This window comes from Xiphophorus maculatus, chromosome 1 (genome assembly GCF_002775205.1).
Source record: "Xiphophorus maculatus strain JP 163 A chromosome 1, X_maculatus-5.0-male, whole genome shotgun sequence".
Lineage (NCBI taxonomy): Eukaryota > Metazoa > Chordata > Actinopteri > Cyprinodontiformes > Poeciliidae > Xiphophorus > Xiphophorus maculatus.
Window position 1 is genome coordinate 11122129 of NC_036443.1, and position 16198 is coordinate 11138326.

General features: G+C 37.5%; 2 protein-coding genes and 1 long non-coding RNA gene across 5 annotated transcripts in view; 1 reads left to right on the forward strand and 2 right to left on the reverse strand.

Moving 5' to 3' along the window:
• The first annotated feature begins 1804 nt into the window (after positions 1-1804).
• On the forward strand, positions 1805-4953 carry LOC111608120. The gene is made up of 3 exons (XR_002752549.1): positions 1805-1885; positions 2049-2171; positions 4898-4953. It is a non-coding gene; the product is annotated as an uncharacterized LOC111608120 (long non-coding RNA).
• LOC111608116 (kazrin-A-like) lies at positions 2189-10187 on the reverse strand. Its single transcript, XM_023330950.1, has 7 exons — positions 8030-10187; positions 7826-7944; positions 6133-6364; positions 5919-6020; positions 4932-5098; positions 4473-4614; positions 2189-4294 (listed from the first exon to the last, which is right to left on the reverse strand). Exons 1-7 carry the CDS (start codon positions 8138-8140, stop codon positions 4136-4138), a joined length of 1032 nt encoding a protein of 343 aa, XP_023186718.1. The 5' UTR covers positions 8141-10187; the 3' UTR covers positions 2189-4135.
• Positions 10188-11827: 1640 nt separating this feature from the next.
• LOC102217955 (kazrin-like) overlaps positions 11828-16198 on the reverse strand; it is a 131362-nt gene continuing 126991 nt past the window's right edge. For 2 of the 3 annotated variants that reach the window (XM_023330940.1, XM_023330930.1), the window contains one exon: positions 11828-16152. In XM_023330940.1, coding sequence (XP_023186708.1) covers positions 15982-16152 — 171 coding nt within the window. In that variant the 3' untranslated portion in view covers positions 11828-15981. The remainder of the gene's footprint in view (positions 16153-16198) is intronic. The other variant, XM_023330934.1, reaches the window with a different exon arrangement.

Sequence of the window (16198 nt, forward strand, 5' to 3'; positions counted from 1 at the left end):
GGGCTGGTAATCAGTACTTGTCTAAGTAATTTGATTTAAGTGCAATTTGAAGAGGCTTTTGTCAGAGCACCACGCAGCATAGTGTGATGAGATTGTAAACCATATACAGACAAAAGAAATGTGGAATATGTTTGATGCAATTTTAGAATTCAGGTTTGGAAAAGAGGAAAAAAGTATTTTCTCTAAAAAAAATCTGTCTCTGAAGTAAAATCTCCTTAATGAATCAAGCCACTTTTGTCATGCAACGTTAGTCTGTACAGTATTTCAATCACAAAGAGCTGTCTGCATGCAATTTTTGGTAGGTTAAAATCTTTTCAGGTCTCATGCTTAAAAACCTTGCCTACTAATGATATATTTGTCCAGTTAAATTGAGTTTTACTGTTTTTTATGACCATTTCTAACAGGTTTTAGTGACCATGAATGCTAAAGGTCAAAGAGAGTATTGGGAACATCATAATCAGAAAAACAATATCTGGGTCAGGCAGTTTTCTATTAATTGTTGGCTGAATGATTTTACATCTCAGCTTGGAAATGAGAGTACGTCTCTTCAATCCAATGACTAGCAGATGTGTTACACAGCAGAGGTGAAATTTCTCATACTTTGTCACATTACTGTGAAGTTCGCTGAACAGAATTATGCAACAATCCTATCACAAATAATGCCATAATGCCTCTGTTATCTACCAGACTAGGTCATCAAAGGTACTAAAATGTTTCTCAGGTAGTGACAATAAAATGTTAACTAGGCTTAGTACAACAACAACATCTTCAAATGTCAGCAGAGTTTTGCAATAGTTTGAAAGTTTATGATGAAATTTCTAGGAAAGTGTAATTAACCTTGTCCTTCATGCATTTTTACGACAACAATCAATAAGGTCTAACATCAGCAGCACAGAATAATTTAGTACGTCTACATCCAGTAAACCTAGTTTTATCATTGCTTGACTTTTACTTCCTCTTTGTAAATTTACCACATACCTATAGTCATGCCTCAATTGCGCTTTGGGCACAGGCGGTCACATGACATGATTTATCTTTCATGATATGTTTTTGATGTGCGTCTGTGTTTTCAAGCTGACTTCTTCAAAATATGCTCCGCTTTGCTTCACACTTCACCTTTCCAATGCCAAAAGCTGCATCAACCTGCCAGAATGGGGAACAGTCCAGGTCTATCGCAGCATAATGGCAAAAATATTTCCAGCACTTGCCAAGTCGTTGTATTGTTCCTTTTCAATGAGGTTACTCTGGGCTCTGGGGAAGCTTTCTTCCTCTCAGGCATCACCGTGGTTCACTCTGTTACACTGCGCACACACATAGAGGAAGGTGCAATACGTGTACAGCCACTGTGAATGAGTCCTGATTAAATCTGCTTGTCTGGATTGATGCTACATCACCACCAGTTCGTAATCACATTTGCTGGCAGGGAAGGAAAACATTACACTTGGATTCGAGCTTGATTTAAATGGCAGAAGCTTCCCATTTAGTTACCTTAAAACTAAATATGTTCAAGTGGATCATTATATCACATCCACAAGAAGGTGGTTAAACAAAATAACCGTTATCTTCATTAGGTTTCTATCCTTTATGAGGTCATAAAGTAAGTCACATCAAATGCCGTGAATTTATTGATATGGTTGTAAAAGCTTGAACGGGAATTATGTTTCTTCACTGACTGCTTCACCGTTGGAGCTTCCTCCTTAATTTCCACTGATGTCCAAGAGGATAGCCATCCACCCAACTTCTCTGTGATAAAGGTGGAGTCACTGTGAGTAACAGGAAGAAACTGCACCATATTAAACGACAACAAGTCGTTTAATATGGTGAACCATGACTCATCCCACAGAACAGATGAGTAATGGAAAAGTTTGGAGATTTCATCTTACATGTGAGTATGAGCATTGAACCATGCATGTCCTTTATGGCACTGTTTTACTCCTTATTTTATGTTTAATAATTGCTTTTGTCTTGAAGGGCATTTCTTGATTTGTACATGGAATTTGCAGCAGCCTCTTTTGATCTAGGAAATGTGTGTTATATGACATTCACAGCATATCTGTGCTAAAACCTGAAGAAATAGTGGAAATAACAGAAACTGCAGCTACCCATTGGCCAGTACAACAGTTGGTTACAATGGAAACACTGGATGCAGGCTGGTGGACAGACATCACAGAGTAAGATATCACACTGATTTCTCATTTCACCTTTATTTCACCAGAAAACATTAATCTCATTGAGATTAAAAATCTATATTACAAGAGATGCATGGCCAAACAGCAGCACAGGGACAGTTTCGCACACAAAAACTTAAACATTAAAGTGTACAACAAAGAGTACAATCAGGTTTTAGAAGCATCTGCATCAGAATGTATTACTTTCTAGGTTCTTTAAGAACTTAAAAGTGTTCAGAGAGACCAGCTCTTGGAAATTTAAGACATTCTGCGACTAATTCCAGGCAGATAGAGCTGCATGTTGACAAGACCACTTCTCCAATTCAATCCAGGTCAATGGGACTCAATGGGAAAGGATAAATGTTCTGTGAGCATAAGGAGTGTTTAAGTTGATATAACTTTGCAGGTAGCTATACAGAATTCTAATAATTGCTTTATGAATTATTATATAGTATTGGTTTAGTCTTCTGGTTGACAGAGGAGAATAATATACACTCTCATATCAAAATAGTGGCACTTTGAGACTTGTTTTAAAACTCAGAGTACCATGACATACTAAGTCAACCATATACAGTCTCTTAAAGGAAATACGTAGGCATGCATACAACTTCCCCATAAAGCAAAATGGGTGAAAGGTTGCAGAAACAACATTTATTGCAAAATAAAGGCCACTGTTTGGTCTAAATATGAGCCTTTTGTCAATTAGAATACAAAGATATTTAGCCTAAGAGAAACCCCCAATCCAGCAAGATTGTTATAGGTATGCAACTTATCAGCTTTGATCTTGAGTTTAAAAATTGAATGTGACTGGATTCAAAGCAGATTACAAGTTACCAAGTGAATTTTGTACAGCACTGAAGGCTTTTTTGAGTTTGGGAAGTACCACTTCTTGTGAGCTACCAGAAAAACAAATGTATCAACAACATTCAGATTAAAAAAGTAGTGTTGGAGAAAATGTGAGTGCTCTGGAACTCATTTATAAGATACTCTCTTTATCATTAAGTATATAAGATACTCTCTTTATCTTTCACATTGTGACCTACAATGTGAAAGATCTTCAAAGATGTAATACCAGATAAATAGTGTTTAAGGTCAAGTACTCTTTTAATTACTCATTGTCAAAATTCAAAAGCTTTAGCTTAAACAAAATTTTCGATTTCTTTGTTAACTCCTCCTGCCTCTTGGTTGTCAAACAATAACAGATGATGGTCCCATCCTGTTTAATCTCCCATCATCTGAAGGACAATATTACGTCATCAATAACATTGCAAGGGAAATATAGTTTCATCTCATTGTGTCTTTGAGAAACATCTGTTTTTTTTTGTATTATTTGAAAAATTACTTTCACTGGTCCAGATGTATTTGAATTATGATCTTTATTTGATCACAAGCATTCTTTATCCTTTCATTTTCAAAACTTTCATTTCATTTTATTACAGCACACATCTTTTGTTGGCATTGTAATATTTACTGCACGGGATAGATCTCCAAAGGAGGTGCTACATTTCTTCAGACACAATGGTGTGATTGTACATAAAAAATTTTACACATAAAAACTTATAAATTTTATTTAGATTTTTCTCAACTGTCCACCACATTAAGAAGGTGTCACAATGGAGAGAACAGGATGAAACAAGAGCATTTAACACTGTAATCCTTTTCTTTTTTTAATCTTTAAGTAGCCTGTATAATACAAAGAGTCAATTCTTTGGGTAGAATAATCGGTTTGACTGTAAGTGTTAGTCAACATAAGCAAACCACCAAGAAACATTAATACACATAATAGAAAAATAAGTCTGTCAGTTCTCTGACATTAGAGCAAAAGAAAAAGTGACAGTCCAAACCAGCAAATAATTGCTTGTGCACAATTTACTTAAATCAAGAAAAAAAACATACTCTTTTATTCAAAGTGCAATCTGTCCTGTATATGTAGCAGAGTATTCACTGCATTTTCAGCTCTATTGCCATCACACGTTTGTGATCTCGATGCTTGAGTATCCTCGGATTGGGCTTCCTTCGGATCTGGAGGGAGTGTGATCTCGAACTTCCAGTGGTAAGGAGCCAAAACTGCTATGGCAACTCAGGTCCCGCCCACCCCGCTTTTTGGGGCTGAGCCCTATTGGAGGCTGAAACATTAAAACCTCATCACTGCAAATACATACAGAGACATATATTTTGGTAGATTTACATTCTATTTATTGCTACAGTAATGAACAAAAAAATATCTGCAGTTAACTCAAGATGTAAGCTGCGTAGCAAAGGTTGAAGTTGAGAGAAGCTATTTTGTTTCTGAGATATATATACCTTCACCGCCCTCCTTCTTAAAGAACCCTCGTCATCTGTGTGTCGGGTGTTAGAGCTGGGAGGTCTGGTCAGAGAGTTCTGCCGGAGCAGCGTAGGTGGCGTTACCGCACCTGAAAGATCATAGCTTTGCTGTGTATTTGCTCTACAGGGAAACAGAAAAAGAAAGAAGGTTAATACAAGCAGCATTTGGAGAGGGCATAATTCGCCTTTGTGAAGCATTTACAAATGAATTGAAAAATTGTATTGGATGTTATATTAACGTTTCTTATATAGCAACTGAGTGAAAAAACAACCCATGGGTAATATTTAGTTAAACAAATATTCCTTTTTGACTGGTTTAATATATTCTTGATATTATTAGATCACCAGTCAAGACAGGATGCATCATGTTCTCTGTAACTCTAACATTGTTCATTTTTCTGCAGCCTGCACATGCTGAACATGAACATTTGCGCCCACCTGGCTGAGCCAATCAGTGCCATCATCTCCTCATCAAGATGTCGCCGGACCATGTGTTTGTTGCTGGGAATTCCCAGTGCTGTAGCCATTGAGTCAGTGTTGAAAGACGGGTCAAGCATCATAACAGCTCCATGAACTCCACTACTGAGGAGGCTGTCAGCGTATTCCTGGTAACAAAGATTAAAAAACAAAACACAACAGACTCTTAATTATCTTTTTATTCCTGTGTTTATCGACGGAAGGAAAAAGATCTTCCATTGACTTACCTCAATGTAAAATGAAGTCAGTATTATTCAGGATAAATATAAACTTCCAGGTCTTCATACAATGCCAGATCAGACATCCTTATTTGTGACTGTAGTCAGTGTTACAGGAAATGCTTGTCCAGCAGCAACAACAAGGAGGATGTGATCTGACAGGTGCCATGGCTATTTAAGGTAGGGTAACAAAGGCCGTTTTCAGTCTGCTTCTTATCTCACTGTGAAAAAACTACCCTAGTTTATCTAACCCTATGACGAAACAAATTTTACTTCGATAAGGAATATCTACCTTGAGCGTTTACCATCACTGCTTCCTTCCTTCAATCAGTTTTATGGTCTCATTATCTCATATCAAAGACTGTTAAAGAAAGAGAAAACTTGCAGGAAATGTACCAAACTAAAAAACAACATCCTTTTGGTAATATACTTTTATATTCAACAGCTGCATTTTCTGCTGTTGACCACAGTGTTCTTCTTCTTTATTAAACTGTGTAGAAGATATCTTTCTAAGACTCTTTACTAAATTGTATTTGGATTCAAAATATGTTGTTTTCCTTCATTTCATTTTGATAAGTAATGTGTTTTATGCACTTTGCTTTGTACCTCTTTACCTTTTGACCATTGGTTTGGTCCAAATTATTTATTTTAAATGATTTCCCTAGTGGGTTTGCTTGACTCTTTCTGACCATTTAGACTTAAGAATACTGTCTATTTTGTGCTGCCTCACCTTGAGGTCAATATCTTTAATCCATTTCGTGACGCGATGAGACGTCCATACGAGCGGATCCTCATTCTGGTGCTCACACTGTGTCCGACGAGCCTGCAGCACCTGGGACATTATTTCATGAAACACACTTTACCCAGTTGATAGCTTCCACCACTTGTTTTCTCTCCGAGCACATTCAAGCAGATTCATCCCCAAAGCTTTTTTTCTTGCTCACCTCTTTGTTGAAGTCGAGCGACTGCAGCAGTTCGATGCCCAGCAACAGGCTGACCTGATGGAACTTCTTGGTGATATTGAGATGACGTTCTAGGTCACGGCGGGTCAGGGAGTTCAGCATCCGCCCGTCCACCAGGTGAGTGTGAAAAGCCTGGGAGTACTGAGGCAGTCCCACGTCACTTAACCAGGCCTTGGCCACCCAGTGGTGGTCCAAATCTGCGGCCTTTGACAGCCTACAGACAGACAAAAGGTTATTCGTGGAGAAAATTGAAATATATAAATCACAGATGGCATTTATTTAATGATGTTACAGTCTATTAAGTAGAAACGACAGGGTGGATCACATATACGTATTTATTGGAGTATTGCTACGATGACAACCGCAGAGCTTACAGTTAAATTAGTTCTCAAGGATTATTTTATTCTAGACACTGTAACTAAGTCTGTTTTATGAGAAAGTTCAGGTAAAGTTTAGATCATGGCACAGCACAGACACAGCTCTTTTAATGACATTCTTTTAACAGAAGAGGGTGGGAATTCTGCTTGGATTTATCAGCAGCCCGTGACACCATTAAATTTTAATCTGTTTGATGTGTTTTTAACTTCTTTGTACATGCGCTTTGGGAAAACTCAGTAAAAGGGTGAGCAATGACTGTTTTGTCTCAAACTTTTATATCGATAAGTTATTGAGAGTTTACTGAATCCGTGTTGATATTTTCTCTTTTCTGGTCAAAAACTCAGGTAAAAAAATCCATTAAGTGGAGAAATAAATACAATTCTGGGACTCGGAATACCTGCTCAATAGACAGATAATCAGGAAAACTAAAGCCATTATTTCTGACAGCTCTCATTATTTACATGACAAGTTTCAGTTTCTGCCTTCTACAGCTCAGACTTCTTTGTATGAGAAGTTTTAGGTACAAGCACTCCTCTGTTCTTCTTTTTAATGCAGCACAGGACTATCACTGGCATTTGATTTGTTGATTTTTATCTATTCTACATTATTAATGTTGATAATTGTTGTTGGATGACTGTATTGTTCCTCATTTGTAGGACTTTGATCGTTTCTTAGTTTTATGTCTTTTTTCCTTCTTTTTTACTTGCGGTAACATTAATTGCCCTTTAGGACTCAAAGAAACCCGAACCTGATGTGAATATTTAAGTTTTTTGCTAAATCTATAACCAACTTTAACTGCAAACTTTGTTTCTTTCATAAGACAGGTATATTTTTAATTAATCAAATTAAATCCAGAATGTAAATAAAAAAAATAACTTTATAAAAAGTAAATGCTACCAAATATAACCCTTATAGAAGAATAAATCTACAAACTTAAGTCAAACTAAAAGTATCCTTCAGTGAACCTAAAAAAAGGCTTTGACTTTTATTTAAAAGCCCATCACTGTAATTCTAGATACCTGATATTTCAACCAGCTTAAAAGTGACATAAAATAGCGGATAAATTACCACAGTACTATTGTAGTAAATTTTATGTAAAATATCAAATGGGTCTGAACTGCCTCACTCTGCAAAAGCAAAATTTCAACTCTAATTTATTTTTAAAAGTATGCTTTGGCTTTTGAGATGGAAGGCTGTTTTTTACTTCAAATGACCAACAGATGGCCCTCTATACACACACTGCCATGTCTTATAATGATCAGTGTCTCCAATGAAGCTGTTTTTAGGCCTTCCTCACTCTTTGCCATTCTCAGCCTCTCTGTAATCCTCTATGGCCAGGCGAAGTTTCCGGCGGTGCATTAAACTGTTGACGCCCAAACCCAGCTCCAGGTCTTCATCCGTTAGTCCCAGTAAGACCTGGAAAATGTTAGAACGGACCTGTTACTACAACTCCTGCTTGGAAGCTTGAGATGAAACCCACGCTGAATGCAGCTGGCGTTACCTTTCCGCTCTTGACATTTTCCGAGCAGGTGCGTATGTACATAGGCATTGCCATGACAACCTCCAGCCAGGCCTGAACGGTGCCAGCCCTCCACTGAGACATGGGCGTCATCCTGGCCAGCTCCACTTGCTGGAGGCGATCCAGTTGGTCCTCTGACCCGTCTGACAGGCTGAGGCGGGTGGAGCTGTAGAGGCTGTCTGAGTCTGGGTGGGTGAAGGGATGAGGTTCAGATGGGTGATGTGGGTGAAGGTTTTGAGTGGAGGCAGGGGTGGCAGTGAGTTTAGTGAGCAATGATAAGAGCAAAGGCGTTAATGCACCGCGACAATAAAAGGTCCAATGTAAAAAAAAAAAAAAAAAAGCCAGTTGGGAGGGGTTTGTAATTAAGAATGTAATTACATTCTTGTAATTCTTTCGTTACAAGAATGTGCTTGGCAGCTATAGTACTGGAAACAAGGATGCAGCTTTTTATTAACAAGCTCCTCACTTAAAAAGTCCATTAACTGGAGCATCTGTTTGAGCTTTTAAAATAACATGACTCATCCATATAAATAAGCCTGCAGGAACCCTACAGTTAGGCGATGTGTAGAGTATTCTCATGCATCTTATATTACATCAATGTCCTGCTGGTACCCTGAATGGATGAAAAGCTATCCCCTGCAGATTTGCAACATTTATCTGAAAAAACATTATGATGGCTCAAACATTTACATTTTATCAATAAATGATGTTTTCAGGAGGCAAAAAATAAACGCTAATGAAAGCATTTCCCTTACTCTAGCAGCAGGTGGCGACATCCTCACAGTTCATTATGCTTTGCTTTCTTGTATTTGATGTACACAGGAAGTGTGTAGCAGCAAAAATAGCCACATGACTCATGTATTACATTTGCAAATCTTTGAATTATTACCATACATTCCAGTACACCTATTTTGTTTGCCTCGCCCTATGAATGAACATTAGCCACAGCCATCAAGGCTAAAACAGTGAGGCTGCTGGGAAACTAATGAGCATAGGATAAAAGCATCCATCTTTCAGCTCAGTCATAATCGACAATGCAGAGTCTTTGTCCTTGTTGTTCTCTGCACATTCAACATCCATTTTATTACAGTGTAAAAAAAAAAAAATTATATATTTATAGATATATCTGTAAATATAGATAGATATATAGATAGACGTCAGATTGAATAATGTCCTCTGTCATAGTCACAACGCTTGAGATTTTGCTCTAAGCTTTACACAGAAGAAACCCAATGAGGAAAAATTGATAATTTTCGTTCTTCTTCCTTTCTGTGTCTCTGCAAGAATAGGCAAACACAAAACTACTAATTTGTACCGAGTTCAGTGTGTTGACTCAAAAAAAGATTTAGGCGTGGACCGACCTTTGTAAACTTTCATTTCATACCTTGCGAGTTAAATTAAACTGAATAAACCAACTTTTTGAGGAGAATTCTGTTTTTTAAAATTAAAGTATTTTTTTTTTTTTTTTACTATGAAAATCACATTGACAAAGAAAACCCACTTAATGGAGCTTATTTAATGGTGCTTGAGAGAACTAAGCCAATGAGCAAACCTGTTGGAGTTATTTGTTTACAAAAGACAATCAGAAATCTGTTACTGGATGGATGATTTGACTGAAAAGCAGATCCAAATCATGAAAGTGTCAAAATTATATTGCATAGATCAAATACAATCCCCTCTATTTTTGCCTAATCTTAGTTTAGGAAACCATAAGCCTTACAGGGTTTCCTGTTCTTGGAGTGATCATTTGAAATTTACTGGATTTTAAACGTTATTTGTTTAGATTAAAAACAATCTAATTGTGGATACAGCTTGTGCTTAAATGGTAGACATCATGAAACATTTAGAGGCAATTACTCCTCAGCACAGTCGTGCCGATTTCGACTCCATGGCCCCACGTTTGCAGAACGTTTTCCCTTTTCTCTGTCTGTCTGCTTTCCTCTCAAGTTACGGTAAATAAAGGTTCTTAGCATCACAAATTCTTAGAAAATGAAAAATACAGGTAAAATATATTGATTGAAAGCACCTCTACCACATTCTATTAACTTGGTTTGACACGGAGGTTTAAACATCCATCCATTTTCTGTTCACCCTTTGTCGCTAATGGGGTTGGGAGGGTTGCTGGTGTCTATCTCCAGCTACGTTCCAGGCGAGAGGCGGAGTAAAGCCTGGACAGGTCGCCAGTCTGTCGCAGGGCAACACAGAGACATACAGGACAAACAACCATGCACACACACACCCCTAAGGAGAATTTAGATAGACCAATTAACCTGACAGTCATGTTTTTGGACTGTGGGAGGAAGCCGGAGAACCCGGAGAGAACCCACGCATGCACAGGGAGAACATGCAAACTCCATGCCGGGAATCGAACCCAGGACCTTCTTGCTGCAAGGCAACAGTGCTACCTCGGTTTGAACATAATCAGTCATATTTTAGAAGAGTCATCTGACTCAGATGGGGATAAAAACCTTTATCGATGGAAATAGGGTGCAATATAAAATCTGAAATAAATCAACTATATGTGAGATATTATCACCATAAATCAGTTCAAATAAACTAAAGCCTGCAACAGAATACAGTCTATATTATTATAAAATAATTGCTGTTTTGCATGTCCTATTGGCAAAACAAAATGAGACCTTTAAGTTTGTATTTGTTTTTTCAGTAATAGATTTTGAGAACCTTTGGTTTGATGGTGGAATATGAGAATATCATCATGGATATAAAGTGAAAAAAACTGATAAAGTGAAAAACTGTTAGCTATACTTTAGAGTATGTAAAAATGATAGTGGCATAAACAATATTTTGTTGTCCAAAACAAAACAAACAATGCACAAAACATTGACACCACTTTTGTTTGACATGTATAAAGTGTCCTGACTGACCTTCAGTGGCCTCCGCTCATGCATTTAATAATATCTTTAAAAAAATTATAGCAGCAAAATTGGAAATTAATATGACATAAACCAACACTACCACAAGTTATTTTTTCCATTCTTTCTTTCTTTTCTTTTTACCAATTTTGTTAGATTTGACATATTTGGTGAGCCCAAGTTCACCCAGGTCACAAAAAATTGAAAAACAGCTCTTAAAGAAACAAAAAAAAGAATCTACCAAGATATGGCTAATAAAGTAACTGGCCAATGTATATCATAAAACTTACTGTTGCTCTCAAAAGCCTGTTTATGTTTCAGCACTCACTTTCTGTTTCACACATTACATCTTTTTTTCTATATATATAAAAAAACTCTACACTTCAACTTGAAGAAGTGCTTAGTCAGGTCAGTGTGTGACGTTGTTTGAAAGTTAGAAGGTATCTGCCAACACAGTTTGCAACCCAGTGCAACTCTTTGTTGAAACAACAAGAAATCATCTTTCCTCCAACTTCTTTGAATGTGACTGGTTGCTCCTTGGGTCGCTCCACTGTGTTGAGAGTAGGATGGGAGTTTGACAGGAAGGGGTCAGAGTTACAGGTTAGTGCACACATGGTACACACCATTATTGACACCATGCGCTCACACATGAGATCTGATATGGCCTTATCTTCCCTTGTCCCTTTGTTTTGAGAAAACGAATGCAGCTTTGTGGGAAATGTAGGAAAAAATTTAGCTGGGACTGAAGAAAGGAGAGAGGGAAACAGAGAAAAAAAGGCCATTTGAAGGCTGCACACTGCAGCTCCCCCACGTGAAAAAAGGGACAAATCAGAAGTAACAACATACAACCACAAAAACACTTAAACAACACAAACACAGGAAAAGAGAGGACAGCCACATAGAAATCATTATCACTTATTTTATTTTAAAATAATCTTATTTATTTTTTTTATTTGTTTGTTTTTTTAGCGTAACGTCGTTGCCATGCTTTAAAAAGTTGCTACTATCTACTTCTAAATATCTCAGTTCCACACTGAGGCCTACATCTCTGACTTTAAATAAAACTCTTCAATAATAATAACAATAATATTCATCTCATTTCTGTAATGCTATCTCATTTACAAAAAGTAAAATATCTGTGGCAGAATAAAAACACACCGTGGCTCAGAATATGAAATCATACAATGCTGCATTTGATATGTAGTTTCCCCGTCAGCAGGTAAAAACTGGCTAAATGAAAGCATAAAAGTAGCCTGTGTTTTCCTATGTATTATTTGATAATGAACACCTTAACTGGTTGAGTTGTTCCTATAAATACAGCCGAATATGTGATGGTTTATCTTTGAATTTCCTACATATTATTTTCGGCTTTTGTCATGCCTAAATGTTTCAGATAATCAAGCATGTGAGAATGTCCAGTCATATGTTATTGTCTTAAAACTCAATCTTGCTTGAGTCATGAAGCTTCACAAGGCTCCATATCTCAACTCTAGCACACTAGCTAATCCGCCTCTGAATCATTAAAAAAAATTAAGATCTTTGAGTCAAAGTTTGGAATTAAATCTGCATTATAGGCTTTGGTAATGACTTAGAGTAGGCTATTTAAAACCCTCCAGTGAGGCTGATTTACATACCTTTGCAAAGAAAAGTGGACTAAATTCCTCCACAGTGATGTAAAAGACTCATTGTCAATTATCATAAATACCTGATGGAAGTTGTTGCTGGCAAGGGTGGAACAACTAGTAGCTGGTTTTAGATTGGAATTATTTTTTCAACCAAGGGCAGGTTGCTTAACGAATTAAAATCATAATTTGAAACTGCATTTTACATTTACTCAGGTTTTCATGTCTTATATTAAAATTTGTTTGATGATCTGAAACATTGAACTGTGGCCATGTAAAAAAAAAAAAAAGTCTGGCAGCAAATACTTTTTCAAAGATCCTTTTTTCTCATAAAGTCTGGTTAAAAAATAGCTCCAGTGCTATCTGGCACTGTTTTTGGGGGGTTTTGGTACAGCTAATGATAATTTAATGTCAGGGAGAGAAGAGATTTCCAGTGGGGGCAGTGCAGACTCCAATTTGATCCAGGATGAAAAGAATCCTGTGTCTCTGGACATTCTTCGGCTTGAAGAAATGTTATTAACCTTTAACACAGAGCTAATTGCTTTTTTTTTTTTCCAGTAGTAGCTTAAACTGAAGAATGTTTAGTGAGCTCAGGGGGTCACCTAGAAAGCAATGCTTTTACTTGATTAGTATGCTTAAGACCTGATTTCTAACCTCCCAAGATGGCACTCATCAGTGTTAGAGTCTTTTGTTTAATGTACGCTTCTTTTAATTGTGGTTCCAGTTTTTATGGTAATTAAAAACAACTTTGCTTCCAGCGGTCTGCAAAAGTCTTGACCATCAGCTTTATATCTAGCTTCTAATTTTAGACAGGCTCCTCAACTATAATCCAACCCCAGCAGCTTTTCGGAGTATTAGCATAATGATAGCTGCGAGCAACTGCAAGATCAAGAAAATGGGAGAAAAACTATGAATGATTAAAAATAGTGTTGGTTTCTTCACAACTTTGCTGATCTTGAAATTTCCTAATTGATTTCCACATGGAAATGTTGCCTTGGAGATGCAGACTAAGGCTAAATTGCTAAACCCTAACAGATTACGCAAACAAAATGAAAGGGTCAAGTTCAAAAATCAAAAAGGATACATTTGAATCTGACAAAACCATGAACAAACATCATGAAATCAGCAACTGACCTCTCTTTTTTTTTTTTTTTTTTTAAAGTGCCTTCTTGACAACATATGCAACACAACCCTCTCAGCATGCTTTGGGGGTCTGAGGCTATTTGCATGCATGTTACATGTTCAGGTGTGTGCAGTGTCTTGCTTAAGTATCCCTCGAACGTTTGGATAATTTTGTCACATCACAGCCACAAAACTTCAATGGATTTTATGTGATGGACTGACACAGAGCAACCCATAACCGTGGAAGCATTCATGGTTGATCTAAAAAAAAAAATAAAATAAAATAAGTGAATGATGTAGAAACCATTTAGCAACACCATAAAGATCAAGGGTCACTGCAGGCACATCAAGGTTAAAGTTGTGCTGCAGATTAAATCTGAGTTAGATTAGAAAAAAAAATACCTTTTAAAATTTTAGCTTATCACAAAGTGATGTTAAACACGCCATTAATACCTACTAAAGCATATGTGTCAAACTCAATGCTCGGGGGACAAATCTGGCCCACCATAGCTTTGTATGTGGCCCTCTAGACTCCAGACGCTAAATTACATCAATTAGTCCCTCTGGTTTTTAGCAATCAGAAATTCACGCAAAATTAATGGATCCCCGTATTTTTGTCAGTCTAGTGCATAACTGTTAGTTTCAAAATTTCCACCATAAATTGTGAAAAATATTGGCAACTTTCTCCTGTAAGGGGCAGTATTACTTACTTTTACAACACTGTTGCCTCAGCCTCATGTGATGTCAAATTATTAGTTAGTCTGTGATCGATGTGATGATTAACAAAGTCATAATTTACGTCGTATATAAATGTAATTATTGCAAACTTCCTCGTTAGGTCCACATAATCAGTGATTTTGATTGCAAAACGAATCACAAATGTGAAATCCCAGAGGGACTGAACAACATGAAAAGATGTTCAATATTATTTAACTTTAAGAAGTACTTATCAAATGCAGCGACAGCTATTTGTTAATATCTTTGATATTAGTTTGTTAAGGAGTTTTATCAATGCATTCTGGCTCATGAGAGAAGCAGCTAAGATGCCTACTTAAAACTTAGAAGGAGCTACATAGATCCACATCTCAGATGGGACAAAAACAGAAAACTCTTAGCTGTTCACTTAACAAATCTGACCTCAAAGAAAGACAGACAAGGAGAAAGGCATTGTGAAAAGACAGGAATAAGCCAATTTTACATCAACTCGATCTGCCCTCGATTCTATTTTATGAGCTCTCAGTTAGGCTCGTACAGCATGATCTCTGGTCAGGTGAAAACAGAATGTAACGTTTTGGCCTAACCCCATTGGTAAAACACAGTGGTGGCAGTATCATGATTTGTGGGAAGCTGGTTAGAATTGATAGAAACATGGATGGAGCAATCCTGGAGTAAAAATCTGCTATGGATATAGAATAAATCTTTTTATATCTAGATATACAACCAGAGCATCAATAGGATGGAATTAAATAATTAGTTATTTTGCAAAAACGTGGAGAAAAGAAAAAAATCAAGGGGTATGAATACCTTGACAAGGCACTGTACGTTCTATCTTAGCAGATAGAAATCATGTTTTTGGGGGGGTTTTTTGCATTTCCTGTTTGGCTTCATTATGCTGTGGAACAAATGGGTCAGCGTAAAAAGCTGACCCCGTGCTCAGCGGTTAGAGCCCCTGTTCAGTTTTCGTTTTCTGAGGAATGCGATAAATAATAATCGAATTGTTGTTGGAACTGAGGAGTCTGCATGTTGCCTACAGGAAACTGTTCTCATCATGGCTGTGTGAAAAGGGAGGGGAGGACCAGGCAGGACAAAAGAAAACAAAAACAAAGGAGCTTTGACTTGTGAAGGGAATTTGTGTCAAAAAGAACAAAAGTTAATCGGAACATGGAGACATTTACAAGCACAGAGTACACAACAACCGTTGTTATTTACAGATACAGCAGTCCTTCAAGTTTCCAGCTTTTTGAAAACAAAAAGTCAAGAAGAAGATCCAGTAACACAGCTTTAACAGAGCAAGTCAACATTGTTGCTGTGTTTCTATTTACAGAAGTGTACATACATACAGGTGCAATATGTTCAATAAGAGTTACACTTCGGCGAAGCAAGACGCGCCTCTGGCTCCTGACTCGGCCTCTGACCGTTGGCCTAACCACGCATATGCACGCCGACACGCACATACACACACACGTACAATTATCCCCCTTCTGATGGGGCTAAACAGGTGCATGTATTATATTATATCTATACACTCCAGCATCCATCCTCTCACACATTAAATGCATCATGGTCCACAGGTGGGTTCACTCAGAGAGCTGTGCTTTTACCAGTCTGCATCCTCTTCTATGTAATAATCGGGTGTGGAAGTACCATCAAACAAACCGGGGTCCAGAGACTTGCGTTGCTTTCCCCGGGCAAAGACACGCGACAGCGAGCCGAGCCCCATCTTCTCTTTCTTTTTCTTACGCTTCGCCTCCTCCAGATCTTCTAGGGACTGCAGGAGGAACGAGAGGAAAATAACTGAACTGACGACCACAGAA